Here is a 27,535-nt window from a genome sequence, read left to right on the forward strand (position 1 = left end):
CTTTATTGTCTGTTGTTGCACAGGTTTTGCCACTCTCATGCAAGTGATTGATTTGTACAGGAATATTACATAGCATGTCCCTTGGTCATTGAACCCATGACCCCTCTGTTGTTAGAAATAAGCTCCACTAGTTGGTTAACTGAGACTAATGAGGATTATGATGGTCTACTCACTGTATTTGAATATGTGAGTCTGCCTTTCCATAATTGTGCCATGCGTTGCAGAGCTGTTCAACAGTAAGCATCTCCCTTGTATAACTCAGGTTGTGAGGTTGTCAATTTTTTAGATCAGTGATTCTCAAAGTGTGGTCCGGGGACCGCTGGTGGTCCACAACAGAGCTCAGGTGGTCAGTGAGGGGATTTCTACTTTTTCAAGACTAGCTAGTAGTAGGCTATATTTTCTAACATAATTACATAGCTAAATATAGCTGAAGTCTTATTTTCACCACAATAAGACAGCCTTGTCAATGTGAATAAAAAGTAAGTGATTTGCATCGAAATTGGCAGTGTCAAATTAGCACCCCTCAACTGTCAGTTCAGTTGACATGTAGTCCCTGCACATTTCTGGGGGGACAAAGTGGTCCTTTGGCCGAAAAAGTTTGAGAAACACTGTTTTAGATTATTATTATTATCATTTTACACACTATTTAGGCCGCCAATAAAGGGGGGGGGGGGAGGGTGGGGGGGGGGGGGGGGGGGGGGGGGGGGGGGGGGGGGGGGGGGGGGGGGGGGGGGGGGGGGGGGGGGGGGGGGCAGACAGGTCAGTTGTCCCAGGCCCAGGGATAGACGGGCCCCAGAGGTGGGACGCCATTACATTCTATGAATTGAGAGAGGGGCCCTTTTCAGATGATTTATTCCAGTCCTGGTCTGTCAGTTGCTGTGAGTGGCCCTGAGAACAACTATGACTTGGCGTTCTGACTTCTATGCTAATGGAAGCACTTTGACTAGTGTCTGTGGCAGTTGTGTTCTAGAAGCTTCGTCGGTTGTGTTCCGGAAGGTTCTGCATTCTATTTCACCAGGCAGGCTCCTCCCTGGTGTCTATGTGAAGGCCTCTACTACATCCTGTAGTGGCTCTTTTGGAATCTCAGTATCTGGGGTGCGTTTCTGGAAAGTGTAGTTGTTAGCCAGTTAGCAACTTCGGTATTTGACAATGGGAAATTGCATTGCAAACAACAAAGCAGCTAATGTAGCACTCCTATGGTGTCATGAAATGCACCCCAGATCTGTTTTCCTGTCCTTTACTATACTGCCCTACAAAAGCAAAATGCAGTAACTACTCCAACTTTGAAACTGAGGAAAAACGCATTCAAAGCCTTGGTGTTAGGTTGGATATTGTAGCTACTGCAAATTTGACAGAGCAATAGCGCTGAAATGGGACACATTTGGCCCATAAGGCTTTGTCACAACATAAAGGACGTGCAAAGAAGAGCATTTTCAGTATAACCTCAATGTTGAAATATGTAGTTAGTGGTAAAATATGTAGTTACTGCTAGGGATGCAAACGATTAATCGATTAATCGACTTTAATCGATCAATGCGTTAACCGATTAAAAAGACATTAATCGCAATTAATCGACAATTCAACTGACAAGAGACCCAGGTGAAATGGGCATGTGAAGAATGTATGTGAAGAGGGGTGTGAATAGTGGGAATATTTAAATCACCTTTAATTAAAGAATTGAAATAGAATTAATTTAAATGTGGTATTTTATTTCAATTTTTTTATTAAAAGTTTTAGATTTAGTAGTTTTTTTTTCCGAGAAACATTGAGATTTCGGGGGGAAAACGCAGCTTATCAATTAATCGTAAGTCGATCGATAAGCCTATCAACTAATGATTAATTAATTAATCGATAATTTGCATCCCTAGTTACTGCACTTAACCTTTGTAGGGCAGTATACTGTGCTGACTAGATTTACCAACTAACAGCATGTTTTTAGGGAGTTGTTCATATCGTACGCAGTTATGTTCATTTAGGGCAGAAGGCATGTATCCTCTTCTGTGGACTACTGCTGGACACGACTGTAGCGGTGCTGGCACTTCTGTCTGTAAAAAGTGCGGAATAGGCTTGAAAAATAACTTGCTTATTTTTCAAAACAAAATATGACATCAGAGTGCCAAGAGTACATGGATAATTAGTCAAGTCAGCTTTATTGTCAGTTTCTTCATATGCAGAGGACATACGAGGAAATTGAAGTTGTTTGGTGCATGGTGAATTCATCAGAAAATAATATATGGAGAACCTTTGTTAGCTTTTGGAAAGATGAACAAATTAATGGGTGATATTATTATTGATGAAGAGGACTTTGGTGTGTGTGTGTGTGTGTGTGTGTGTGTGTGTGTGTGTGTGTGTGTGTGTGTGTGTGTGTGTGTGTGTGTGTGTGTGTGTGTGTGTGTGTGTGTGTGTGTGTGTGTGTGTGTGTGTGTGTGAGGTTTACCTGTCCCATCTCTCTGTTATAAAATTGACGTATTGACATACACCACCTGGACAATGTTTTTCTCTCTCTCTCTCTCTCTCTCTCTCTCTCTCTCTCTCTCTCTCTCTCTCTCTCTCTCTCTCTCTCTCTCTCTCTCTCTCTCTCTCTATCGCCCCTCTCACTCTCTCTATCGCCCCTCTCTCTCTACCCCCCTCCCTTTACCCCCTCTCTCTCTGCCTTCTGTCTCTCTCTCTCTCTCTCTCTCTCTCTCTCTCTCTCTCGCTCTCTCTCTCTCTCTCTCTCTCTCTCTCTCTCTCTCTCTCTCTCTCTCTTTCTCTCTCTCTCCCTCTCTCTCTCCCTCTCTGTCCACAGCTGTTGGAGCTCTGTAAGTCTGTGAAGGACGAGGCCTTGAAGGTGGTGTCTGACTTCAATATCCCGGACTGCTGTATCCAGGCCCCTATAGCGGGTATAGCCAACCCCCGCGCTGAGTGGGCCTTCTACTCCCAGCCTCATGTCCCCTCGTCAAAGACCCTCAACGCCAAACTATGAGCCCCACAGACAACACGTCAACTCGTCACCACAAGACCCTGAACACCAAGCTATGAGATCCACCACAGACAACACATTGCCCTGTCACCAGCCAAGACCCTCAACGCCAAGCTATGAGCCCCACAGACACCACACTCTGGCCAAGACCCTCAATCCTGAGCTCCAAGACCCTCAATCCTGAGCTCCAAGACCCTCAATCCTGAGCTCCAAGACCCTCAATCCTGAGCTCCAAGACCCTCAATCCTGAGCTCCAAGACCCTCAATCCTGAGCTCCAAGCCCCTCAATCCTGAGCTCCAAGACCCTCAATCCTGAGCTCCAAGCTATGAGTCCCACAGCCACACGTCCTATCGTTTCCACACAAGACTCTGAATGCCAAGCTATGAGGCCCACCATAGACGACATGCCCCCTCGTCTCCAGTCCACACAAGATCCTCAACGGCAAGCAATGAGGCCCAGTGGGCCTTCTACACCCAGCCACACATCCCCTCGTCACCACACAAGACCCTCAACGCCAAGCTCTCAGGCCCACAGATATCACAACCCCTTGTCTCCAAACAAGACCCTGAACGCCAAGCTATGAGGTCTTTCTTCTCTCAGCCACACGTCTCCTCGGCACCACACACGACCCTCAACGTCAACCTATGACACCCCCCACAGTAGGGATGGTACGGTTCACAAAATTCACGGTTCGGTTCATATCACGATGTCAAGGTCACAGTTTTCGGTTCTCTACGGTTCCTTTTTTTAGTTCATGATAAATGGTGCACTGGCTAATAGAATCAGACTTATCACTAAATATCCTACATATGGTTTGTATAGGCTTATAATGTGAAAATGGTGTGATTTTAATTGTGTCATCCTCTGATTTGGTCTTATACGCTAATGTTTTAATCAGAGAGACTGGATAAGATACTCCTAGAATCTGTTCTAGATCTGTCTAGAATATGTTTTACATATTTTTCTGGGCAGTACATAAATTGCGGTTTGCGATGGATTGCACGGTTCGGTTCGGTATGTGTGTGAATTGTACGGTTTCGGTTTTCGGTGCGGTTTGTGCCATCCCTACCCCACAGACAGCACGTTTCCTCGGCACCACAAGACGCTGATCGCCAAGCTATGAGCCCCACACACACACACACACACACACACACACACAACACATTGCCCCGTCACACCACAAGACCCTCAACGGCAAGATATGAGGCCCACCACAGCCACATATCCCCATGGCACCACAAGACCCTCAATGCCAAGCTATGAGCCCCACACACACACAGCATGTCCCCCCATCACCATACAAGACCCTCCACCTTGAGGCCCAGCCACACAAGACCCTCGTCAAGCTATGAGACCCGGTGGACCATCTGCTCCCAGCCACACGTCCCCTTCGTCACTGCATAAGACCCTCAATGCCAAGCTATAGTATGAGACCCACAGACAAAATCCCTTCTTCACCACACAAGACCCTGGCCAAGTTTGGATGACCAGTGGGCCTGGCTAACATCCCCTCATCTGAACCACAACACAAGACCCTCAAGGCCAAGCTCTGAGGTGTTTAGGTGCTCCAGAGGAGAGACCATAGAATAAATACGAACAAACAAACACAACACATCACATCCTGTCATCAGCACACAAGACTCTGACAGAGCTCTGAGACATAAGACGCAGCAGAGGAGACAAACCATAGACATGTCACATACATACAGTACATAGAGTAGACATTACATTACATTACACTTTAAAAAAAAAATCCAAAGCGAGTCACACTCATTTCAAGTACAGGGTATTGGTTACAGTCCCTGGAGCAGTGTGGGGTTAGGTGCCTTGCTCAAGGGCACCTCAGCCCTTGAGTGTGGTGGGGAGGGGTAAGGGTGGGATTCGAACCCGCAATCCTCTGATCTACAGCAAATCTCCTTAACCACTAGACTATGGCTGCCCCGTTGTATCGACTGCCATTTTGGAGCGGCACCATTTGTTCCCTACTGTGCACATCTAAGGGGTGACATTGTGTGCGTTCCAATATGCGACCTTGCGTCCTTCTCTCGTGCTTGTGGCCTCACCCCGCCTCCTGGCCCCTCCTCCGTGGAGAAAACAATAAAGTTTCCTAGCTGTCAGCCTAGCCACAACAACTTTCGGGGGAGTATTCTTCATTCAGCATCCAGTTTGCAAATGAAAAAATTACTTAATAATTGAGCTTTTGCGAGATACTGTTGTCAGTGATGCCATCATGGCATATTACTTCCTGGTACGAGGCCACAAGCACAAGTGGAGAACACAGGGTCGCATATTGGAATGCACACATTGCCTTTTTACTCCCAGGCGACTATACCTAGTGGTTTTCCCAAGTCACCGGCCATTCAGCCTTTTCTGCCAGGCACAGTTTTGGTGTCAGTTTTGTTATCAGTTATCATGCTCAGAAGATGAGGTACTGAAATAAGAAGTTGAGATAATACAGGTTCCTACATGAAAACGCATCCGGTTAATTTTTAATTACTTTGTAATTCACAACTGGTCTGATTATGCTTCTCTCTGGGGAGGCTTTTCAGTCGACCACGAGATGGGCGGCGTCACCAGCCAATAAAGCGAACGCACTTGGGAGTATAATAACAAACGTCATGAATGTCAACTGTCAGCGATTGGTCAGTGCTCATTTCATACCAGAACTGAGCTCACTCCTCCCACCCAAGTCCTCCAGGTCATCGAGGATCCAGATCATAAATGAATTACAGAGAAATAATGTGGTCTGATAAAACCAGGCTAAGCCCCTCATCAACATCCATAGTGGTGTCTGTGTATAGGTTCTTTACAATATTCCCCGTTGTCAGTCTAGCCACAACAACTTTTGGGGCACTATTCTTCATTCACCATCCCGATACCAAATGAGAAAAAGACATTAGAATTGCACTTTTTTTCGAGATATTGAAATACACTTCTGTCGTCCGTGATGTCATCACGAGGCCACAAGCAGGCAAGGGAGCAAGGAAGGATGGTAGTTTGGATATTAGAAAGAGCCCCATATGGGTCTATGAGGCCAATCCCACCAGCCCACTGTAGGACTGTCCAAACCTCTCAATGTAGACTTTTTATATTGCACCGCCTTGACCTTGTGAAGCTTTACCATACCGCTAATTATTATTATTATTATTAATAATAATAATAATAAATATGTTTTTCATGTCTTTACTAATGTCATATAAATGTGTAATATAAATGAACTTCAATTTAGTTGTGTTTATTATATAAGTAAACTTCAATTTAGTTTTGTTTATTTTGCTTTAATTTCACGTTGCTGCAGACTGTATGCCTTATGTGTGTGTTGCTGTGGTGATGACATACAGTAGGTGCCAGTCAAGGGGGTTTCACCTTAGCCTCACCTGCTTCTTTGCTCTGACATGCTGTAAGATGATTTGCCTTTGTGCATTATAACCACTGTATGATGGCTAACACTAAGGGTCCATTTCACGTAATGGTGGCTCTAGTAGTGGCTCCAATGTACATGGAAGCTTTCAATCTGTTTTCACTGGTAGCTGGTAATCTTGGGATTTCAATCAAGCTTTAAGAACAGATTAGTCGGCTAATAGTAATCTATACCACAGTATTGCCAAGTGGGTGAATCAAGTGGTCCTATTTACAATTCAAGTAATTGCTGGACTACCGCTGTGAGAATAGGTGGCAGTCGAGCTGCTTTGTCCCTACATTGGTATATGTGATACGTGACCACCCGTATTTAGCTGTGTGTCATTCACAGCCTGGACATTGTGGTAAATACTTTATGTACTCACTCACTGCATAGATCATCCCACTGTACAGTTTCCTACTTTATGTACTATAAGGAGAGAGAGTGAACATTTTGGACTTGGCCCAAGACGGTGATACTTGAATGGTATTGAGTTGTTCACTTGTAGTCACCTCAGTTGTACATGGTGCGGTCCGGATCATATCATTCCAAATGTTTTCTACATGAGATACTGTGTCTTCTATGCCAGGTTTTAATAAAGACTCATGGCGACTGCCAGTCTGTCATTTTTGCATTATTCATTTTATTTTATTGCATTTTTTTTTTTAGCATCAATCAAAGAACACTGTCAGTAGACCCTTGTTAATCCCGGAGGACGTAGGATGTTATGCAGGTCCTCCAACATTCGCTTAGTTCTAAAAATATATGAGGGGAGATGTAGAGGATGAGTGAAAAAACAGTGAACCTCGTAATTATTAGGGAGAGTCAATGTATACACACACACGCGCGCGCGCGCGCACACACACGTAAACTTAGCATCCTTATAGTTGAATGGCCAGATAATATTGTTTTCAAGTTGACTAAGATAACTTTTAAGGGCGTGAGTGTCTCCTCCCTGTGGGCGGGACGTAGGCTATGCATCGGTACTCGATTGCCCACTTGACGCTCAGTAGGCTAGTCGGTGGATCTTCGAAGAGGTGCGCTCCAACTCCTCATTCTACAGAGAGACAAAGGACACCGACTTGAAACTGCGTCGTTCTTGAGATGGGGAGCTATACAAAGATCGTAGGCTGAGTGCACGTCTCTCGCAGTGGGATATTTTTGTGGCACGTTTTTCGGGAGATAGCGCTTGCATACTTTGGCAACAGACATTTTTTGTCAGAGGGAATTAAAACAACTCCATTGTTTTGTTTTTCGCCGTCAGCTCCAGTGCGTCATGGTTCCTTAAAAACTTTGGAGCCCTCTGACGATGTCAACATTGCATAGGTAAGTGTTTAAGGCGTTCAACTTAATCTCATTGTTTGAACACTAAAAACAATATTCTGCGGTGACAAAAATATAGAGACGCGTTCGGTGAAGATGTAGGAGCTACCGGGTCAGTTTTGCCGCTGTGATTCTGATAATGTGCGTTTTCGGCATTTTGCACGGAACACACATCGGCTGCAGCACAGTGAGTAAACAAGGACACCACGATGACAACGGAACGAACCTTGTGAAGTTGAGAAGTAGTTCTCATTATCTACGACCTTAGCTGATTTGATTAGTCATCGTTTGACACGTAGGTGTGTAATACGCATAAATGCGTCAACTTAAATCACGTTTTAATCAGTTTTTATATGTTCATATTTTTCCTCCCACTTATTCGCCCGACCGTGGCAGTATTCTGCAGCCACGGAGTCGGTCAACTCACGTCAAACTGCTCGGGGTTCCATCTTCGTTGATGAAGGGACCCAGTGCACATATTCCAAGTTGGATGTCACTGTGGATATTGATCCTATCTAAACGACCAGTCATGTGTGACTGTGCGAGCGAGCGGCATTAGCGGGCATGTGATAAAAGTTCAAATTAGTAACTGGCTGACTGTTTGCTAGTTGCATGAGTGTAGCGTGAGTTCTGAAAAAAAGAACGCCACTTGTTCGCACGGTTTGGAGAGAGATGGTGTAACGTATGCTATTCACCCGTGCCATATTTTGATGGGGTGTAATAGGTACAGTACACTTGTGGGCTACGGGCTTTGTCCACCGGGGGGCAGACCTGATGTTGGTTTCCTTTGGAACAGCTAGAGGGAAATTCATGGGATATATTTTCTCCAGTTTGTCTGGCGCTCTGCCTCTGGCCGAAACTCACATCCAATCACATCGCGCGCCGGTGTTCTTGTCTGGGTTTCAGTGGCGCAGTCAAGTTTTCATAACAAAGCGGAGCTAGCGCACGAGTTTCTGAACCATGTTGTCACTGCCCGCACCCTGCGCATGCCTTTACAATTATTCTATACCTACCTCGACTTATCCCTTTCGGTTATCCACTTCTTAGTGGCGCGTATCTAAAGAGTAAGTAGGCCTAGAACGTGTAAGTCACGCGTTTCTGAATTTGTACAAACTACAAAGTCCTTTAAAGAAAGCCTTGTATACAATGCAAGGGTGATGAATGGTTTCGCCGTGCGTCCAAATGCATTTGCGTAATTTGTTTACAATGTACTTTCCAAAACTGCTTATCCAATAGCTGTCACATTCATGGGGAGAAGCGGGTAGACGTAACAGGACATTAGTGGGAAGAAACAACAACGCACGACGAGGGGAGAATTAGGAAGTAGAGACTTGGTTTTAAGTGGAGTTTATTTGTGACGCAGTTAACTCTATGAGTTGCAGACTGGGTGTTTTTTCTTCTTCAAACACACTACAATCAGATCCGTGGAACAACGAGTACCGGTACTAGGCTACTTGTAAAACGCTGCGCAGGCGTGGAAAACAAACCTTGGATTCTAATTGATTTCTACATATCCCATGGATCTTTTTGTGGGAAAGGCGGAAACTGTCAACAATTTATGACCCGTGAAATCCAAATTAAATATAATCTAACAGTGTGAGGGTCAGTGGTTGAATCTTATTTAGTTTCAATATAAATCTCAGCTTGATGCGTCACAGTAGTCTGTAAAATCAGAAGAATGAACACCGTCAACCTTCAAAGTAAATTGCGTAATTGGCTAATATACACTTTATTTGTCCCGCAGACAGAAGCGGGGCAATGGCCCACCCGACGTAGTTGAGCGAAAGGGCAGCGGAGAGACCCATGGCGTTGAAGAAGCCGACTCCCACCCCCAGCGCTTTGGCGACGCTCAGCTGACGGAGGGACACCAGGCCCTATCTGGACCTACCATGTCCCAAATTCCCTGTCCTCACCGAACAGTGTCCAGCTCGTCCAGTGGATATGTGTCGTCCGACTCCGTGCCAAGCTCGCCACTAACGCCGCCACCCTATAGGCCAACCACACAAGTCATGTCGACACAAACGCCAAGTCCGTCTAGTCAAGCCATTACTCACGCCGTGCAGCGTTTGTCTGACACGCAACTCAGCCGTCCGAGTGATGGTAAGCACCCTTGCGCACGAATGACAATGCGGCGCCACACGTCCTTTTCTCACCTTTACAACGCATCTTAACTCCTGTGTTTTGCTCAGAGCTTGACGCAAATTATTCATTTCGGTCTTCTGTTGATAAACAAGTGTTCAGTCTTCTGTGGATTTCTGCATCCTCTTCCCACTGTGGTTGGTGCATGTGACAACCCCTTATATTATCATTATGCATCGTCGTATTCGCCATAAAATGCACGTCCTGCGTGCTGCGCAGTATTACCAAATCAGTCTTCGCCGGACACTATCACATGTCATAAACATTTGATTATCTTAAGGTCAACAGTTAAGGAATAACAGTCATTGCCTTGACGCAGTGCATGTCGCATACATTTTCAACTTGTCCACATTGATTGAATTATACACCCATCTTTGAAACAACAATCTGCTCTTTCATTCTGTAAAGGCAAATGTCAGAACTCATCACTGACGTTATTTTCTTTTTTTGTATGCATCCATGGAGCATGTGCATCCTATGTATTGGCTTGTGCATGTAATGTCTGTGCGTACACACATGTACACTCTCTCTCTCTCTCTCTCTCTCTCTCTCTCTCTCTCTCTCTCTCTCTCTCTCTCTCTCTCTCTCTCTAACACACGCACGCGCGCACACACACACACACACACACACACACACACACACACACACACACACACACACACACACACACACACACACACACACACACACACACACCACCCTCCCCCTCATTGTATGTGTTGTATCTGTGCTCAATAGACATGGGTGAGTGGGTGGTGGTGGTGGGGGAGGGGGGGGGGGGGGGGGGGGGGGGGGGGGTATTTGCTTGTTGTATTTATCCTGTTGCATGGGCCCCCAGAGCAGGGGGTGGGTCTTTTGTGGGGGAGGCTCGCTACCCACTGCAGTCAAAATACTGCTGTCTGGCTTTTGTGTGTCCAAGACAGTGTTCCAGCTCTGGCCATTTTCCTAAGGAGAGCTGAGGAGATAGGACAGGGATCTACCTGCTATCTCCCCCGTAAATCTTCCACTCTAGTGTTTCCTGCATGATGTCTGAAAGGCTTTTCTTAATGGCTAAAAAAACAACAATAAGTTATCAGATCTCGCTCTCTCTCTCTCGCTGCCAGGCCGCACGGTTGTTTGGTTGGTTGCCCAACTGCAGCTCTCTGTGTCCTTGGACATGTTTCAAATTTCAAAACACACACGTTGCACTTACACACCCGATGCCTTCATACATGCCAGTCTTTTTTTTTTAAATGACAGGCATTAAGGGTCAGAATAAGAGTCTTTTATTTGTCACACACAACCCTAGGCTTGTAGGCCAGTTTAGAGTGAAATTACAGTAACTCCATATGTACAGGAAAACATAAATTAGGCCTACATAAATGAATGATACATCATAATGTAAAATACAAGTAGATGGTTTTCCTAATTGTCCATAGCTGTGTAGACTCAACGACAATTGTATAAGGAACTGTATGAGAAATCCAGATTTATTATCGTGGCTTGCAGCAGTCAACAATACATTGTCAAGAAATAAAATATTGCTTCATTGTTTCATGAAGTCAAATCTGTGCCAGAAGGGAAACGAATATACATTTGTGGTAATTATAGTGTAATAACGATTCATTCCTCAATGTAGTTGTCATAGTGCAAGAGGATGTTGCTGATATGTGAACTGTGTATAGTATTTGAGTAAAAGTGAGAGTGGAATTGGTAATATGCAATTGTACAGTCCAGGGGACTGTGTGTCTTGCGGTCGTATTATGATCTAGTATGAGAAAAGGCAGAAGGGATTGAGTCATTGCAAGAGATCAACGCAAGTTCAGCCAGGCTGGCTTTTTTTACTATTAGCAATAAACCTCAAAATGTGCTCTCTGAATGATTCAAATTTAAGTCTGCACTCTCAGTGAGCGCTGCACTCTCTCTCTCTCTCTCTTTCTCTCTCTCTCTCTCTCGCACTGTTGTCATGACGAAACACTTGGACCACAGCGACCTGTAAAGAGATTTGTAGCGAAGCGAAGCCATGTTCACAACAGCACCCCACCCCTACCCCACTACACCACACCCCTACCCCCCAACCACACACCCCCCACAACCCACCTACCCCCACCTCTGTTACTCACACGGGACTGCGTCCAAACATGTTTGTGGTGGTGGATGCTGGATTACATGTCAACATCCCTGTGCAATGATACTCATTGTGTGTGTTTGTGTACTGGTGTCCCCCCTCCTCCCCTTCCTCCTCTTGCTCCTCCTGCTCCTCTTGCTCCTCCTGCTCCTGCTCCTCTTCCTCCTCTCCACTCTAGAGCCATGGTTCTTCCAGCCTTCCCCCGATAGCGCGTCCCAGCCTGCACCTGCACCTGTGGCGGCGGCGGTGGCGGTGGCAGCGTCCGCAGCGGGTGACATGCAGCCAGAGGAGAGTGTGGCACGGGAGCTGCGGCGCATCGGCGATGAGTTCAACCTCCTCTACTTTCACGAGGTGAGCTCTTGTCCTGTTCTTAAAGCACATTGAGCTGTAGCCCTATGTTTACATCAATTGTTCTACCGGTATGCATATAAACAGTTATCATTATTATTCATTAGTGGTAGTAATAGTAGCGCACGGTTGGCACACTGCAATATTCTATAGTACAGTGGTTCTCAACCTTGCCCCCTTGATCTCATCATCAATCTCCAAACGCCCCTTTGACCTCATGATAAGCCTGAAAACGCTGCCACCCCCCCTTACTATTACAAAATGAAATACACTAATGCCCCTCAATTGCAACTGAGTACTGACCCCTCTCAGCTGTATCCCTCTCAACGCCAGGGGGGCTGTAGCGCCCTTGTTTTGTCAAGATGGGCTGCTTCGTCGAGATGGCCTACCACTAGCCTAATTCGACAGTGGCGTCTATCGATTTAAGCGGCCTCGTCGAATTAGCATACCATAATTAACCTTCCATGGGGACGTTTCAATAACTTGCAGATATATGGATTGTTAATTTTATTTATTTACGATTTAAACCAGTGGTGTGTCTCGTCCGTGCCCCCCCCTCACCCCCCGTTGAGAAACACTAGCACCACTGACAGACAGCAGAGGCACAAGCAAGAGAGCGAGCAAGGCGGTGTGATGACAGCCAGCCCTCCAGACAAACCGAGAGGATTAAATCAAGACAGCTGCTGATGAAATCTCTCACCGTGTGGAGCAACATTTGCTTACCTGTGACCAAGGGAGTTTAAAAGAGAGAGAGAGAGAGAGAGAGAGAGAGAGAGAGAGAGAGAGAGAGAGAGAGAGGGAGAGAGGGAGACCGGGAAACTGTCACATATACACACAGGTTTTTCTGCGAGGTGGAAATACACCTTTGATGTGAAGTTTTATAATTTAGTCCTTTAATGTAGCTTGCAGAGGAGAACTTTCCCAGCGTATTTTCTCTCGTTGGTTTGGGGGGGGGAAACACTCTTGCATATTTATGATAACGGAAACTTGCTTATCACTCTAATGGAAACATGAGCTGTTGAAGCAGGAGGAATGTTGGGTTTTTTTTGGAAAAGATCTCTTTTTGGCAGTTTCCTTGTGTTGCATCACTTTATTTACTGTAGGGATTAAAGGGCACTTCCTATCAACATACCGGTGATCCATGCACTCAGGAGCTATAGTGTGCATTTTTCTTTGCGCCGAGGGTGGGTTTTGCCTTGCCTTCGCTGTTGTCTTCTCAGGACTTTCCTTTGCCCAGCCAGTGAGTGGGTCCAGGCAGGTAATTAAGCCACCCCTGGATTGGCAGGCAGTAGGGTAGAAGGCAGCTAGGGTGCATTTCTCGAAAGCGTAGTTGTTAGCCAGTTAGCAACTTGGGTAGTTGCCAATGGGAAATTTCATTGCAAACAACAAAGTATCTAACAAAGTTAGCAGCTGGTTTAAAAAAATGCACCCCTGGCTTGTTAATGTTGTCATTCAGAACAACGGTGCTGATTTCACATCAGTTGGTATCCACCTCGTTCCCACGCCCGCTATCTCCAACCATTTCAGCATTTTTCGTGCTACCACAGGATTTCTGGACTGGTAGTTCCTGTAAGGCTGCCCATGGCCTCTCTGAATGATTTAGCACTAGCAACTGCTACCCAAGTAGCAATGTTGCTGCCCTTGTAACCGTGGATAGCGTTTGGGAGCTCTCAGACCTCCATCCACCACCCACCTCCATTGTCATCACCACCTCCACCACCAGCATCACTACCACAACAACCACCACCACCACCACCTTCACCATCACCACCACCATTACCTACAGCAGTGTTTCTCAACAGGGGTGCTGGGGCACCCTGGGGTGCCACGGGCCCCCCTCAGGGTGCCGGGGAAACGTGGTTGATAAATAAATTATGTAATATAATATTTGTCTAAATTGATAAGTTAATGCTAGCCAGTGGAATCTTACGTCTGCCATTTATGCACAATAAAGTAAATATAGGTCGGCCCAGTCAGCTGTAACTTCGAACGAAGGTCGTGTGACGTCTCCAAATATGTTACTTTTCTAAGCTTGTGTGGTATTGGATGCGATGCCATGTTATGGCTTGTTGGTTTGGGGTGCCTTGACATTTTTCATGAATTGAAAGGGTGCCTTGCCTAAAAAAAGGTTGAGAAACACTGACCTACAGCACCACTCCACCACCACCACAACAATCACCATCTAATCGTGGATAGCGATGGGGAGCTCCCAGACCTCCATCCAGCACCTCGACCACCATCACCACTCCACCACCATCACTATTCCAATCACCACCATCACCACTACATCCACCACCATCACCATTCCAATCACCACCATCACCATTACCACCACCATCACCACCTACAGCACCATCTCCATCACCTCCACAACCGCCACGATCACCACCTACAGCACCACAACTACCATCACCACCACATCCCCCACCATCACCACCACTACTACCACCCCCAGCACCACCACCACCACCACCACCACAATCATCACCTACAGCAGCACCACCACCATTATCAGCACCACCACCATTATCACCACCACCCCAACCACACCATCATCACCACCACCACCATCATCACCATCACCTCCACCACTGCCACCACCAACATCACCACCATCAACACCACCACCACCTCCACCACCACCATCAGCACCACCATCTCCATCATCACCATCACCACCACCACCAGCACCACCACTGTCACCATCACCACCACCACCATCTCCACCTCCACCCCCATCACCACCGCCACTACCACCACAACCACCAACATCTCCATCATTATCACCACCTCCACCATCACCATCTACAGCACCAGCTCCAACATTAGCACCACCATCATCACCACCTCCACCACCATCATCATCACCTGTCTTGTTAAATCTGAAATCATTCATGATGGGGGCCGATATTTAGAATCGCCTATGTGTGAGGTCTTCTGTATCTTGTGCAGCATGTGGGTAAAGCATGTTTATTTATCACCAGGAACAGAAGAAAGAATTTGGCCAAGCGAAGCAAACTTCGTCATTCATTCCTATGAGCAAAGTGAAGACAAGCGAACAGGAGCGAAGAGAAGGGAAAATATTCAACCTAGGGATGCAAATTATCGATTGATTCATTAATCATTAGTTGATAGTCTTATCGATCGACTTACGATTACTTGATAAGCAGTGTTTTCCCCCTGAAATCTCAATGTTTCTCAGAAAAAAATAATTAATTTTAATTCTATTCTTTAATCCAAAGGTTATTTAAATATTCCCACTATTCACACCCCTCTTCACACACACTCTTCACATGCCCATTTCACTCGCCTGAGTATGTAGAGTATTGCTGTAGTCCCATAGTGCACGTTGCTCCATCAGTGGAACACTGTAATTAGTGTAATAGTGAAAAGTGAACTACCACCAATATGACATAACACAGGGCCTTTAGTAAAGCACTGTGACTTGGTCATTGCCATTCTGGTAACAGCAAATGTTTAACACCGTGCTTTAAAGGGTGAAAGGCGCTTTCAAACGGCCATTCCATTGACAGTGCCTGAAACACATATCCCACTCCAGGGCAGCCCATGCACCCTCAGGCCAGTGTAGAGTCAGGAGAGGGCTTGAGAGAGAAGGAGGAGGAGGAGAGAGATGACAGGCAGGCAAGAGTGTTTTCTTCAAGATGCTTTACCATCTGCTCCTGTTAAAAAAGATAAGTGTTATTGTCTGGCATGAAGCCTGTGGGAGGTGCACAAAGAGAGGAAAATAACTATACCCCGCGGGCTGTGTTATTCTGCATGTGTCCACTTCAGTATGAGTGTGGTATGCATTTCAGTACTTATCTTTCTTAACGGCTACATTAAACAGAAGAATCTGTAACACTTAACTTGAAGATGTCCACATAAGCCCTTTATAAACATGACATGACACATATCATTTATTTAAAGGGACACTGTGCAGGAAATGGTCAAAAAAGGTACTGCAACTATGCTGCTCATTGAAACTGGGTTGGCTATCGCCAAATTTGATATTTACATGAAAGTTTACTAAGTAATAAACAAATATTTTCTAGTATGGTCCAAGTAGAGTCATTTTTGCAGCTAAAATTTTTGGAAATTCAAAATGGCGGCCCATGGAGAAGATCCCCATTTTCATGTATGAAAAGTGCAATTTTTCACTTTAACATTAGTGAATGGGCAGCATGAATTCTGGAAATAAACAACTAAATCTCACACAGTGTCCCTTTAAGTTTAATATTGTTATCAAGCATGTCATGAGCATTTTGACATTTCTGAAGTAATGTTATGCATGATATTATTATTATGATACATAATACACCATGTTTATAAATTGTAGCCCTCGTGTAAGCACCCTTTTATGTCGACACCCTCAAATAGATATTTATCTTATAAGCCTGTAGACGTCTAGAATCAGTACCAGAAACCGAGTGCATGGCCACTGACGGCTTTGGCTGGGCCCAGGACAAAGCCATCAGAAAGGCGATGGAAATTAGGTGAAAGGGGGGTTGAAGGCCAAAGTAGGAAAGCAGGACAAATGGGATAGGAGTGCGTGTGTGCGTGCGTGTGTGCGTGAATGTGCATGGATTGGCATTCTGTAAGCTGCACAGGAAGCGAGTCACTGAAGAGCTTTTTCCCACACACTCACACATATACACACACACACACACACACACACACACACACACACACACACACACATACTCACAGAACTCAGGATCTGTTTCCTCTCTTCTGAGTCATCACTAACAAGCACCAACACACACCTGGAGACAGGACTGGAGGGAAGCCGTGTCAGTGTGGTGGGGGCTGTACTGGACGTGGATGTGGGTGGCTGGGTTAACTGCCATAGTGTCACAACTGCCTGCTGCCTGTCTGTTGGACCAGGGTATGAGAGAGGGGATTGGGTAAACCCACCAAAGCATCCCCCAAAATGCCTGCCACAGACGATGTCTGCCCTGGCCAGTAGACGAGCAGGACCAGGGACCAGCGTAGGAGAGAGGGGAGTGGGTTAACCACCCATATACTGTCCCAGCTGCCTGCCTGCCACAGACTATGTGTGCCCTGTCCACTAGGCGGGTCAGAGGGAGCAGGGAGCAGGGTTTTGACGGCGGGGCGACTTCATTACGTTTACCCTGTGGTTAGGACTCTGGGTTCTAATTATCCAACTGGCCCGCCTCCTGAGCGCCATGGCGACGCACTCTGGCCCCAGCAGACCTGCTCTTTGTTATTATCTCAGAGGGTCAGTCTGCACCATTGAGAGTAAATAGAATGGAGGCCAAAATTCTATTTCATTGTTGAAGCCAAGTTGGAGCCAAGGTTGGACCCAAAAAGACCAAAAAATGGCCAAATCCCATTCATTCCTATGAGAGACATAAAACCCTGTATCTCCCTTAAATGCCACTCCAGGGGGATCGTTTTTCGCTCAACTAGTAGGTCCCCTTGCTCTCCAACTTACCAGGGTGGTGATTTTTTTGTGGTGATGTTTTATTTTAGAGAGATATTAAAAGTTAAATTGACCAATGAGCATCAGAACATGGTTTGATTGACCGTTAGAAGGCTTGTTGTTGTCCAATCAGCACCTGCGTTTGGCGTTGCTAAGGTGGAATGTAAGTTGGAATGTTCCCAAATCTGGCTTCAAAGCGTTGAATGGCAAAATAGCGTTGATTTGGCGTCCATTCTATTTACTGTCAATGGTCTGCACACAGGATTCAGCGAGCGCTAGCACTGCGCTTACTCGCTATCGCTAACTCGCCAGCACTGCCACTGCCTATTGTAAGGCTACTAAATCTTTTGATTCGGAACTGACTTATTGCCACTGTCGACTTTTGAGGATACTGCATTTCTTGGTCAGGAAGAGACGATTGCTATTGTTAATTATGAAGCTGCTACATTTTTGGGTGAAGAGCAGACTGCTGCTACTAACGAACTAACTAACTTTTTGACTACTCAATATCTTAGTTAATAACAGGCTATTTCCACTATCAACTGTTAAGAATGCTAACGGCTCTTGGTCAAGTCCGGACTACGTACAGTCTCCGCGCCCAGCAGCTACTGCTAGAGCTCCTGTTGCCCCTGTCAGGGATGCTACATTTTATAAATCAGGCTAAAGTTGACTATTAAAATGCCCAGTAGTCCCTACCGTGCCTTAATGGTAGGGCACTCGTCTGCTATGTGGCCGACCCGGGTTCAATTCCGGCTCTTGTCCTTTGCCGACCCTTCCCTGTCTCTCTCCCAAAACATTTCCTGTCACTCTCATACTGTCCTGTCAATAATAAAGTCTAAAAGACAAAGAGATCTTTAAAATGCGCGTAAAGTTCAGTTCTTCGCCTCTTCCACTATCACAGACCAGGTCTACCACTACTACTGCAGCTGCCGTACTAAGGCAAAGTGCTGTAATTGCATATTTTATCACAATTGAGTTTAGAAAGAAAATAGTCTTCATAACACCCCCTTTATCTTGTGACAAAGCCTTACTCTCAAAATGTGCATTATTGAGGTATTGCTATGTCAAATTTGCAGTAATTACAATATCCTAATACCAATATTTTGAGGGCCTTTTTTCAGTTTTAATGTTGTCGTAGTTACTATACTTTGCCACTGTAGGCCAGTGCTGCCACTGCTGCTCGTATGAAGCTCCCGAAATATACAGTAGACACTCAGGATTCCCCTGCTGGTTTCCTCTTTCACTCCGCTGCAAAGTTGCGTCACTTACTTATGCTTGCTCAGTTGAAAATGTGTTTTTTGCTTAGTTCATGCACTCTTGGTCCTCTTCGAACCCTGCCAGTGTGCGAGGCATTTCCAATACGGGCATCTGGCATGCTCGGACAGCCTCCAACTTAAACATCCTGTGTGTGTGCATGCGTGCGTGCGTGTGTGCGTGTGTTAGTCATCCCTTCCCTTCCCCTGGTTCTTTCTCCCTCCCTTTACCCTGGTGACTCTATCAGAAGAATTTCCCTCTGTGGCCGCTGCTAGCGGGAATCAGTGGACAGTGGCCTCGTGAGGGGCTAGCGCTACAGCCCGCGAGCTACAGTAGACTCAGCTAATGTGGAACAGATGTGGTCTGTCCTGGCTTTGTGTTGGGAGCTTGTTATGCTAATAGAGCCAGTGTCTTGTCATTTGAGGTGCATTGCATTCACGGGGTCACAGCTAACAAAGAGCAGTGACATCTCATGTTTTTTACTACGGATGCTAACAAGGTGCCCGACCCGTAGTAGTACTCTGAACAAAAAAAAAACACCCTTTAAATACCCCGAGGGTGCAAAGAGCACGCATGGTAGGAGGCAATTAAGTAATTGCCCTCATTAATTCACAACCACAGCAGTGCTGTGTAGGTAAAGCTAACCCCCAGTGGAATATTTTACTAATCTTTTTTTTTTTTAACAATTCGTTTACACAGATTTGTATCTAGTAGCCTATTAGCCTCGAACATGTGAGATTTGAGAACGGCGCCTAAGACAATATTTGCCCTGTCTACCTGACATGTTTAAGAGCGCTGCACACTAAAGTGCGTCCACGTTTCCATCTGCAGGCTGCTGACTCATCAGATCCCCGAAGCGCAGCGTTGCCAGATGTGGCTGATGATTTCCAGCCCAAAAAATGCTCAAATGCCGGCCTGGAGGCACTATAAATCCTGCCCAATTTGAAATAAATACAGTTGATTTCTATGGCCATAAATTGACTGGCCATAAAACTAGCCCAATAGCTTTTTGTACCCGTTGACTGTCATCCAAAACATCACAATTGCGCGGGAAACTGCCCAATCTGGCAACACTGCGCTAAGCGGCTGCCAGTGCACCTGAATCCCCTCTTGCTCTTGTAGGGGCCCAGCGCTGCGTATCAGCACTGATTTGTGTTTCGTGTGTAGTTCTTAACGGAGCGTAATATTTCACCCAGAGCCTCCTGACAGACTGTTTAAAAGATCACAATTGAGGAACAATTGAGATCCCCACAAGAAATGTGCATGCATGCAGACATGTGGACTGTGTGTGTGTGTGCTTGCGTGCGTGCGTGTGTGCGTGTGTGTGTGTAAAACTCACTCTGCAACATCTGTTTGAGTGTATGCGTGTTTGCGTCTGTAAGATTCACTCTGAAACATCTGTGTGTGTGTACACTTGTGTATGTGTGTGTGTGTGTGTGTGTGTGTGTGTGTGTGTGTGTGTGTGTGTGTGTGTGTGTGTGTGTGTGTGTGTGTGTGTTTGTGACAGACAGCGTGTGTGTTTTCATGAGTGAACCTAACCTCACAGCTGCACAAGCGTTTTAGGTGAAGTTGGCACGCTGGCAGGCTGGGCAGGGTGTGGGGGTGGTGTTGCACCAGTCCTCTCCTCTCTGCCTACTCTGGCAATGACACACACACACACACACACACACACACACACACACACACACACACACACACACACACACACACACACACACACACACACACACACACACACACACACACAGATGTTTCAGAGTGAATCTTACACACACACACACGCACATACACACACACACACACACACACACGCGCATACATCTGCAAGCGTATTATATTAGCAAGTTAGTGACGTTGCCTGTCATCTGCGCCAAATTGAGGGCTGCTCTCCTCTCCCAGTGTTGTGAGGATTGTTTTTCTGCGCGCTGCCCTTGTAAGTTGTGGCTTTCTGTTTGTCTTGCATGTGGTCTCTTATACATCGTCGCTGTTCTCGCTCATACACAGAAACACACACACACACACATACACAACTACACACACGCACACACACACATACACACACACACATACACACACACACACACACACTGTTCCTCTGAGATGACTCAGGCTGCAGCTGACGTCCCCGAGTGTATCGTGCCTTAGAAGTCAAGTCACACTCAGAAAGGGAAAACAAAAAGATCAAAAAGCGAGAATCGTTTGACTTATTTCCCTGTGCAGCTGAGATTTTGCTGTATTTGTAAGGCTTATTCTGCACAATATGTGCTGAACATGTAGCGTGAGTGCATATGCATGCGTGCTTGCGTTCATGCGTGCGTGTGTGTATTTTTAAGGACGCAGATTGCATATGGCCCTTCAGCAATCTCCTATGAATAAAGATGAGGTGGCTTTAGTAAACTGTATTTTGGGCCTGCGTCCTGGCTTAGGTCAGGAACACAGCGATATCCCTTGCTACCCAGGCTCTGGAGTACATAGACTCTTAAGAGTGTACCATCACACCGGTGTGACAGGAATGTTCGGGCAGTGAAAGTTCTATAGAATTCTGGGCCTCATTCAATAAAATATGGAATTGTAGAATCTCGCATTGTTACAGAACGCTTTCTTTTCATAGAATGCTCAAAAACCCACACTCTTAAAGGTTAAGGCCTCAAGACAGTAGTGCCTCTTTTCCACTGCCGGTTTTCTGGTAGGCCTACTGCTCGACAAAGCGTGACTCGGCCGCCACTTTTTGATTTTCGAATAGGCACGACACAGCTCAATTTGAAACCAAAAAGTGGCGGCCGAGTCGCGCTGTGACAAGTTAAAGGCCCACCAAAAAAACTTCAGTGGAAAAGAGGCATAAAGGAGACGGACACTTTATGTTTGTGATTAGAGGGACCTGTATCCCCCCCTGTCATTTTCTTTTGCTTTTTTTTTTTCCTTTTCTGTCCTCCTCAAACTTCTCCATCTCGCATCCCAGCTGTACCAGTAACACTGCATCAGTGCATTAACTTAACATCACATGCACACGCACACGCACTCTCAAACACATGCGCACTCACACACATGCACACGCGCACACGCGCACACACGCACACACACACACACACACACACACACACACACACACACACACACACACACTCACACACACACACCCCGAGGAAGAAGCTCTGGTCTCGGATTGAATTTCCCAACAGTGAGAAGGTGCACGCGGCCCACAATAACCTTCCAGGTGCCAAACAAAAGGCAATGAGCTGACAGACAAGAGGAGGTCTGCGCGTATAATATGTTCCCAAATTTAACAGACAGACATAAAAAACAACTAGGCTGTGGCCGTGGTGAGAACATTGCGATGACTTTTTGTGTCTATTCAATGAACTGGTCTTCTTGGATCGTATTTTTAAGTGTTGTCTTGTGTAACGGAGACCAACTAGTGTGGCGTGGAGTGTGAGTGAGTGTGGCGTGGAACGTTCGTAAACCTCCCTCCCAAAGTCTCATACGGCATCGTTAGCGCTTGGCTATCGGACTGGTCCTTTAGTCCAGTGTTATCGTGTTGTGACTCCCATTGACGTGGTGGCGACTTTGCGGCCCCGAGGGGGACGCAGTGCGCAGTAATATGTGGGGTTATACACTTGTATTGTACTTTAAGAAGTTCAGTGTAGCAGAGAGAGTTGACTCCAGAGTCAGCAGAGGGCTGTTTTGTTACCTCCTCTCATCTCATCTCGTCCAGTCCACTCCAGTGGCACTCTCAGTCGAGTGGTCAGCTGCTTACGTTCTTCCCCTTTTTTAAAAAAGAAAAAAAAGCCCTTCTTCCTGCTCACCTGTTTCCTCCGAGCGAGTAGGCAGGCAGCAGTACAATTGGCCGCCTCGCTCGCTGGGCCAGCGCAGGCCAGGCCCCGCTGTGATTTTTGGCACAGACTTTCACCATTCATCTGGGGCTCCTCTCCGCAGTGGACTGATGCCCTTCCCCTCTTCGTTTGTTTGGGGCAGACCTGTTGGCAGTACGTCGGCGGCCATCTCAAGCAGCAAATAATAATTGGCATGTGCACTGCATATGGACGTCCATAAACGCGCCTCTCCTTCACCCCCCACCCCTCCATCCTCCCTTGAGACAATTTCCAGATCCTTACACCTGTTTGGGTGTTGCCTGTTGTCCGTTTCAATAGTGGTGGAAGTAGCGAGTGGAGGGGAAGGGAAGGACAGGCAGCTATTCTTGTTGACTCATTCTGTTTTGTTTCACTTTTTATTGTGTGTGCCTTTTTTTGTGTCCGTCTCCCTAAGTAGAGCCAGCTTAAGCCTGGCAGATGGAGATTGTAATCAGGGTTGGAGCGCTTGAGGGAGTGTGTGTGTGTGTGTGTGTGTGTGTGGGTGCGTGCGTGTGTGCGTGTGCGTATGCGTGTGTGTGTGTGTGTGAATAAGGGAGGGAGGGAGGGAGGGGGAGTTTGTTAACTTTCTCCAGCAGTTTCTCCAGCGTGTTGGGGTTTTTTTTTTCTTTTTTTTTCCCTCTCCTCCCCTTTCTGTATTTTTCTGAGGGGGAAGCTGTGTATTTTTTGGAATATGTTTCCTCACGCCAGCTCTTGCCAAGAGTCCCACAGGGAAATGCCCCTGCCGCTTATCGCAGTCGCTGGAGTACTGTGCCAAAGTTAGCACACATGCACACGCACACGCACACCCACACGCACACGCACACGCACACGCACACGCACCATCCAGAGCACACACTCAGCACAACATTGCTACACACCACCCGTACGAGAGAAGTAATAGGCTGCACGCATCCAGTGATGCAGCATCTAGCGCAGCAGCAGCCAAGCGCGAGCCAAGACAGACACCTGCTCTGGGGTGCATTTCTGGAAAGCGTAGTTGTTAGCATTTAGCAACGTCGGTAGTTGCCAATGTGAAATTGCATTGCAACCATCAAAGTAGCTAACGTAGTTAGCAACTGTGCTTTTGAGAAATGCACCCCTGCTCTGCTCTCTCGTCCAACTGCCAAGTCTGCCGTGGGCTCCTGGCTCACAAGTCCTATAGCCTGATTATCATCGACTTTTAAATCTCTTCGAGACTTGGTCTGACCAAGAGCACAACAAAACATAACAATTTCCCAAACGGCATGGTTGACCCGCTTCCCAAGTTTGCGATTTTTCGGGAGCTCAGAAATGATATTTGCATTGCTCTTGGCCTGACTAGAAGCAATGCAGAAGGTGTTGCTTTACTAGGAGGTCGTGGCCTAGCTACAAGTCCTCCACACATCACCTCACCCAGGCCAGGGCTGGACTGACCACAGGACATACAGGGCATTTGTCCAGTGGATTGCTGGGGTGCGTTTCTCGAAAGCGCAGATGTTAGCCAGTTAGCAACTTGGGTAGTTGTCAGTGGGAAATTGCATTGCAAACAATGAAGTAGCTAACGTATAGTTTGCAACTATGGTTTTGAGAAATGCACCCCTGTTTTTTTTTTTTTTGGCCTGGCCTCTCTCTCTCTTTATTTATGTGATAGTATCAGTCCTCATGCTGCTACAGCAGACCTCTCCGAGTCAGATTTACTGTAAATATTAATTTTGGCTGTTGTGGTCAAAATAACTTATATTAGATGACCAAAAATGTTTCATGGTCTCTCTCAATGCCGGGCCGACTGGTCTTGGCTGAAAATGCCTGGCTTGATTTTTTTTGTCCCAGTCCAGCCCTGACCGCACCGCTTCTCATCTGCCCACCTCACTTCCACACACACACACACGCTGGCATTCACAAAGTTTACTCACTCGTAGAGTAAAAGAAAAAGAAAAAAAAAGAAAAAAAAAACAATGACTTTAGAGAACTTTACTTGTGTCAACAATAAAAGAAAAAAAAAACATCTGAAAAGTGAATTATAATATAATCATGGTAACCTTTACAATGTTTAGTCGTATTGATGAAATGACAGAATCCAGAAAACAGTTGCCTGTACTCAACCCCTTTGCGCAGTGTCTGTGTTGTAACCTTGCTGTCACCATAAGTGCAATGAGCAAGTTTTAATCTGTTATTTAAGGCTCTCAGTAGTGTCATAGCAATGTTGTTATGATGTAGATGTATAAAGTTCATTATGTCTAACTGTTTTACAACACTTAAGCCTGGCTCAAACTACACGATTATCGGCCCGATTCTCGGCTGAAAACCCCCCTTACGACAATCGGTGGAACGTTACCCCCCAGGACCATCGCAAGCGATTGTCGGGAAAGATTTCCTCGTCGTGTGCGACGTTCTAAGATAGAACTTTGGCAGCTCAAAGAGTCGGCGATCGCAAGTCGTAGAAATCAAACAGTGTTTGATATTTGCGACTGGAAATAGAACGTCGGGCATTGCCTCGGTGGTTGCGAGCAGCGATAAGAGTGACAGTTGCGATTCTCTTCTAGTGTGCGGTGCACCCCGACGCCAAAATGGGGCACACAATCGGGAGTCGTGTAGTTTGAGCCTAGCTTAAGAAAGAAAAACGTAAGTGTTGTTATGATGATGTAGTTGAGTTTTTTCACTAGTGAGTGAATAGACGCGCCGACGGGCCCATCTGCAAAGAGTCTACCCAAAGCAATGTGACCCCACAGCCCTCTCTGACTTGGTGTGCTATAACGTGTGCTTCTGTTCTTCTCCGCAGCCTCATGACGAGGGGAATGGCCAGGCCGTCTTGGCACGCCTACGGGACCAGCTCCCCAACGGCCCCGGGGTCATGCTCTTCATCGGCCTCCTGATTGGCCGACTCTTCCAGTACATCATGAGGAGGAGATGACTTGATTGGACGGATGGGAAACCCAGCAGACTCCAACTGTAGCACCTGGAAATGAACTGTGTACATATCGTGTAAATACTGTACAGCTTGCTTGTGTTGACCACTGTGCATTTGCATTGCACTCTCTCTCGCTCTTGCTCTTGCCCTGTCTCTCCGTCAATGATGCTGTACCACCTGTGGAACTCCGTAATGACGGGTTTTTGTCTCTGGGTGGATGACAACCACCTGAACAGCACAGAGACTGCCTAAGGTTGGGATTTTGCAAGAAAATGGGAGTATTTTTCGTTCTTTTTTGCTTTGTTTGTTTTCTCGTTTGTTTCAGTACATCTACAGTTAATGGATATTTTTACACCTTTTTTCAAATAATGAGTTTCCTGCATGACATTGAAAAGCTGAGCCGAAAAACGCTGTGGATTACTTTGGTCGGAGTAGAGCAAGACTCTCCATGCTGCGCACAGGATGGTGGAAACAAACATTCCTTTCTTATCCTTTCGGTTCTTCCTCGCCTTTTTGTTTGTTTGTTTGTTTGTTTTTCCTTGAGTTCCATCTATTTATTTCTTTATGTTTTTGTATTTAATTTGTACATTTGTGAATAGTGTCTTTTCTTTTTTTTTCATTATGAAGTGGTCATTCAGGCAGCAACACAGTATCTCTTTTTACGTTCCTGCAATGCCACGCAGCCGGTTAGCCACACCGCCTGGGCAGTCAGGTCCTCTCTCTCTCTCAAATTGGGCACTTCCGTTTGTGTGCGTGTGTGTGTGTGTGGATATTGCAAAATGAAATATGCCACGTTTTTTATAATGCAGTTTTATATTTGGGAGCCATATTGAATAATACTGTTTAGCTTTTGTAGTGAAACCAGTCATGAAAAAATTATGAACAGATTTGCTGAAAAAAATAGATATTATGGTTGTGGTCTCGCCCTTCCCTTGCTTTGTGGTAGACCAAGACATCAATCACCACTTAAGCAACTTTTGGCAAGCACAGCCTTTAAGATGCATGCTCATTTTCTAGCACAACGTTATTGTAACCGAGGGTAGGTTCTCCATTTTAAGGCCATGTCATGTAAAGGTGATCTATGTAACTTCTGGGAGGAATGATTTATTTTTAAAAACCACTGAATGAACTGGACCAAGGGCAACAGGGTTCCAAAAGCAGGGTTGGTTTACACAGAATTTGACAATGTTGAGGTACATGCACAGCCAATTCAGGGCGGGCTATAGCCACACAGCATCATCTTCGATATTGTTGACTCATGTGTTTTTGCTAATGACTCATACACATATGTGTTTTAATGGAGAGGGGACATTGAGATCTCAAGGGCATTGTATTTTCCTTCTTTGCTGTGTGCCATTATCATCATCTAATTTGTTGGTATGACTTTAGAATACGGTTCACTCATTACCCACCAATGCATGCCTAATGACTGTCTGTAGAAGGCATGTGTTAATGAAGCAAAATCAATCATTCCTTAGGTGTGCATTCCCAAAAAAAATCTTATTTGGTACCAATAAGTTCTCTATTACTGATATCATAGTAATAAGGCATTTATTACTGATATCATCATAGTAGGGCCTTGATTTTAAGTAGTCACTCACACATCCAGTTATTAGGCATGGATTAGTTTCTAACATATTCAGTCAAGCAATCATGATGTCCATAAAGCACTTAAAGCCTTCGGAGAGCAAGCTTGTGGCAGCTGTTGATCGTTGGTGAAACAAAGCTTTATAGCTGTCACGGGATGGAGGGGGAAAAGCTATGAGGCTTTTTAAGAGCAGAAACAATACGATGTTTAATTAAATAGCCGAGAAGTCCTCATT

General features: G+C 45.9%; 2 protein-coding genes across 2 annotated transcripts in view; both read left to right on the forward strand.

Annotated features, from left to right (window-relative positions):
- The window catches only part of acoxl (acyl-CoA oxidase-like), a 58,041-nt gene extending 54,424 nt beyond the window's left edge, over nucleotides 1-3,617 (forward strand). Inside the window, exon 20 of the mRNA XM_063192112.1 lies at nucleotides 2,789-3,617. Coding sequence (XP_063048182.1) covers nucleotides 2,789-2,965 — 177 coding nt within the window. The 3' untranslated portion in view covers nucleotides 2,966-3,617. The remainder of the gene's footprint in view (nucleotides 1-2,788) is intronic.
- Nucleotides 3,618-7,330: 3,713 nt separating this feature from the next.
- bcl2l11 (BCL2 like 11) lies at nucleotides 7,331-27,293 on the forward strand. Its single transcript, XM_063190937.1, has 4 exons — nucleotides 7,331-7,689; nucleotides 9,431-9,786; nucleotides 12,111-12,283; nucleotides 25,584-27,293. The coding sequence occupies exons 1-4, from the start codon at nucleotides 7,673-7,675 to the stop codon at nucleotides 25,713-25,715; spliced, it is 678 nt and encodes a 225-aa protein (XP_063047007.1). The 5' UTR covers nucleotides 7,331-7,672; the 3' UTR covers nucleotides 25,716-27,293.
- Nucleotides 27,294-27,535: the final 242 nt, after the last annotated feature.

The sequence above is a fragment of the Engraulis encrasicolus genome, chromosome 24 (genome assembly GCF_034702125.1).
Source record: "Engraulis encrasicolus isolate BLACKSEA-1 chromosome 24, IST_EnEncr_1.0, whole genome shotgun sequence".
Taxonomy (NCBI): Eukaryota; Metazoa; Chordata; class Actinopteri; order Clupeiformes; family Engraulidae; genus Engraulis; species Engraulis encrasicolus.

What these genes read in the sequence shown, in the direction of transcription:
- bcl2l11 (XM_063190937.1), top strand. An exon ending in ACTCAGCCGTCCGAGTGATG is followed by an intron (nt 9,787 to 12,110) that starts GTAAGCACCCTT and finishes TCTCCACTCTAG; the next exon opens with AGCCATGGTTCTTCCAGCCT. An exon ending in ACCTCCTCTACTTTCACGAG is followed by an intron (nt 12,284 to 25,583) that starts GTGAGCTCTTGT and finishes TCTTCTCCGCAG; the next exon opens with CCTCATGACGAGGGGAATGG.